Source organism: Gobius niger (genome assembly GCF_951799975.1).
Source record: "Gobius niger genome assembly, chromosome: 1".
Lineage (NCBI taxonomy): Eukaryota > Metazoa > Chordata > Actinopteri > Gobiiformes > Gobiidae > Gobius > Gobius niger.
The window spans coordinates 29490694-29494655 of NC_136852.1; the positions used below are offsets into that span (position 1 = coordinate 29490694).

General features: G+C 43.6%; 1 protein-coding gene across 1 annotated transcript; it reads right to left on the reverse strand.

Annotated features, from left to right (window-relative positions):
- Positions 1-411: 411 nt before the first annotated feature.
- LOC306965736 (olfactory receptor 52L1-like) lies at positions 412-2703 on the reverse strand (the record flags this gene model as incomplete). Its single annotated transcript, XM_079560262.1, has 2 exons — positions 412-1219; positions 2321-2703. The coding sequence occupies 2 exons, from the start codon at positions 2701-2703 to the stop codon at positions 412-414; spliced, it is 1191 nt and encodes a 396-aa protein (XP_079416388.1).
- Between the last annotated feature and the right edge of the window lie 1259 nt (positions 2704-3962).

Consider the following 3962-nt stretch of genomic DNA (forward strand, 5'->3'; position numbering starts at 1 on the left):
CAGACGGGCTGCCGCTGTCGGGATTACAAAGTGCGCTTTGGATGCGCCTGCAAATGTGAAAATACTAGAATGAAACCAAGCCAATTATGTAGCAGACAATGTTCAAAATGAAATGAGTATTATTTATGTTTAATTTAACATTTTGTAATTTTTAATGTAATTTCCTGTGATTTGGATCACCTGTCTAAATCAAATGTTTTGCTGAAATTAGCAAATTAATAAAATGTGCTTATAAAAGTCTGTACTTGTTTGCATTTTATTCCAATTCAAAATAATCAATGTTTCTAGTTCCAGTTACTTGCTTTAAAAGGATATAGGAAGAAGCTATTAACAAGGATGTACCAGTATCAGGTGTCGACTCTACACCACATTGAGTAGATGAATTACTTCTATTCCTACTTTATTGAAGCCTCAATTTAAAAAGATATGATTGACAGTGGCTGGTTCTGAGCCTCTATGGGTGGGGTCTGACCCTTTGTGGGTGGGGCCTGCGCCTCTGTGGGCGGGGCCTGGGCCTCTGTGGGTGGGGTCTGACCCTTTGTGGGTGGGGCCTGCACCTCTGTGGGTGGGGCCTGCACCTCTGTCGGCGGGGCCTGGGCCTCTGTGGGTGGGGTCTGACCCCTTGTGTGCAGGGGCGGTCCGAGAGCACACTTTGAAGCTGGTAACCCCTCGCTTCCTGCTCCAGATCCTGGAGGACTGACTGAAGACCCGGCTGAAGCCCTGTCTGATCTCTGCCGTACGCACTCCGTAGATGATGGGGTTGACTGTGGCAGGAAGCAGGATGTAGACCAGGCCCATGAGGGTGTTGAGGTCGGGAGGCAGGCCCAGGTGCAGATTGTGGGACAGGAAGGCCACGGTGCCCACCAGGTAGAACACCAGCAGCACGATTAGGTGAGTGCCACAGGTGTGCAGGGCCTTCCAGCGGTCCTCCCCCGCGCGGTGCACCACCACCAGGATTTGTAGGTACGACATAGCGATCAACGGGATATCCAGCCCAACAAAACACACAATCACTGCCACACCTGCCCCGCGGCTGAGCCCAGTGTCTCCACAGCCTAACTGCACCAGTGCCATGTGGTCACAGTACAGGTGCTCTATCACCCGACTGCCACAGAAGTCCAGAGAGCCAGCCAGCGCCACCAGCACTGCCATGACCGAGCCACTCCGCAACAGCATGAAGAAGGAGAGGGCCAGGAAGGATGAGCGGTTCACCAGCTGCCTGAAGACATCAGTGAGGGCACGTATGATCATGTGAGCACTGCAGCATGTCATGTAAATTATGTTATGTGCAATAACATGAAATGGCACGGAAAACAGTATAGGCCAAAAAGAAAGCTCGATGCAAAAAGGCACAAAAAGCTGCTCTTTTCTGAGAAAGGAGAACACTATTCTACAAGGTGTGGAATTGCTGCACTGTGACAGCATTGTTTAATTGCTGGGTTGCAGGTGACGTCACAGCGTCTATATAATATTATATAGAGGGAAAATTATTTTGTTTTTCAGGACATTTTTGGTCTAGTACAGAGAGATCATGGACCCAGTGACTGATATTAATGGTAAAACCATGGTAAAAAGGAAAAACTGGCTCCTCCCCCCACTGGGTCGAGTCAAATCTTCACATTCTAGAACCTAGAAGAACTAACTAGTTACTAGAAGACTTCTTTCAAATGGGATCTAAATTTAATTCAAATTGATGCTGCAAATCACTGAAAGAACACCGTGCTTACAGTCAAGATCAGGGCTCTTCACAAACAGAGAGGAAAGGAAACTCTAAAATTGACTTCACAGAAAGAATAGAACGGTTCAACCAATCACATGAGCTGAGTCCACTGAGAAAGCCATTTGTGTGTAAGAATTGTCCAGAAGTCACATCAGAGCCATGTAGTTTCTCAAAACTTTGTCAAAGGGTTTTATGGTTCTTTTTGATATTATTATTATTTGTTATTACACAGATTTGCGTAAATGGGTCCAACCTTCTTTTCTGTGTGATTTCACATCATTACACATAGTTAAATTTCTCTGTAAGATTCTATTGGTTGTCACCAAAGTAAATAGTTAATCTGGTTAAATGTTATGTCTGCAGCTACTTGAGTAATATATTTTTTGAGGAAAAAAAAAATCTTCAGTCACAACACCATAAATATGTATTAAACCCGCTGATATAATGGGGATTTGTCAGCAGGTACTGATAGGAAAGAAATAAATGATTCAAATTCATTTGTTGTGTGTAAAGTTGTATTTATTATTTAAAATATATGATAGATACAGAATGTATTGAAATACACAGTGTATTGTGTGGTATTTGCTGCAGAGGGCTTACCTGTACCTGAGTGGGTGGCAGATGGCCACATATCGGTCCAGGGCCATGGCGAGGAGCAGAGTTGATGCCAACGATGACAGGAAGTGAGTCAGGAACATCTGCGTCAGACACTCGGCCAATGAGATGCTGTGAGCGGGGTTTAGCAGGACCAACACGGCATTTGGAATGATGACAAGGACAGACAACAAATCCACAAGGCACAGCGCCCCCACCAGGATGTACATGGGACACCACAAGGCCCTCACACGGATGACGACCAGCAGAAGACCACAGTTTGCCAGAAGCACGAGTCCGAAGACTGAGGCCAGGGGCAGAGCAATGAGGCCACGCTGCCAAAGTGGGAACGGGAACGCCAGGAACTGGAAATCTGACTGGTTCAACATGCTGCTGCCCCTACAGGTACGGAGCGGGACTGCGGCTGGTTTTACATGCTTCTGCTCGTACACTGGTACACTGAGGAATACATGCATTAATTCAGTAAAAAGTACATGCACACATACACACACGGTACACAGGAATCCAGTAGAACTAACCGTATGAATACATGGATAGATTAAACAGACTGACATTTGGCTACATGAAATCCTTTTATTTATATTACTCAGATCCATCAAATCACAATTGGGTCACATTTACTTTACCTCACAGTATTGTCATGGTAATGTCATAAATATAGAGCAGTGATTCTCAGGTGGTGGGTTGTGACCCAAATGTGGGTCACAGAAAGATTTTCAGTGGTTCGAAAACTTTTCTCAGGGAAAATGCCTTTTAGTATAAAAACTGAATCTGTGAACAGCTACTGTTGTTCTGGTCATAATTTCAGCTTTAAAGGATTGGATTATTTAATGTTTATTCATGTTTATTTGTGAGAAAAAATACAGCATGCTCTATGAAATTAATTTCTAACTGTGCCATCCTTGGATTTTGGTGGGTCCTGACACCACTGATATACAGTGCACTCATGGTCATTATAAAAATTACATGGGAAAAAAGACAAAAAAAGCTGTTTTTCTCACAAAGATGTTCCTTCTTTCATGGTTGAGAATTTTATGTGTAAACGAAAATAATTTCCCCAAGAAGATCAACAAAGCTAATCTTATTCTGATAATCACGCTATTACTGTGGTGTTAAAGAAAGTGCAATCCCAAAATGCCTCAAAAGGAATATTTAAAGCAGTACTAATAACTCATGCCCCCAGAGGCCATAAGCGCCACTGCAGGTGTCGTAGCATGTTGTGTTTTTTTACTCATTATTTGTCTGTGAGAGTAAATACTACGCAAAGGGAGAGAGGGATGTTGTACATCCAATTACACAATGGAAATCATTTTTTTCACTCAAACGTGGCTGTAAATACTGTTTCAGTGGTGCTAGCCCACAGTTAGCTTTGCCCTTTGTTTTTCGTGATTCCATTAGTGTGTATTGTGACTCCGACCCGATGCAGGCAAACCTGCATTTGTGGTTTTCTGGCCAGAGACACCAGGGAGAGATGAGAGACCCCCCAATCATCCCATCAACACTTGTATTACCCCCAGAGGGACTACGGAAAGGATTTATTAAGGTAAACAAGTTACGTTGTACTGCTTTAAATGAATAAAATGATGACAAAAACAATTGTCTGAAAAGGAAGAAAACACAAGACAAC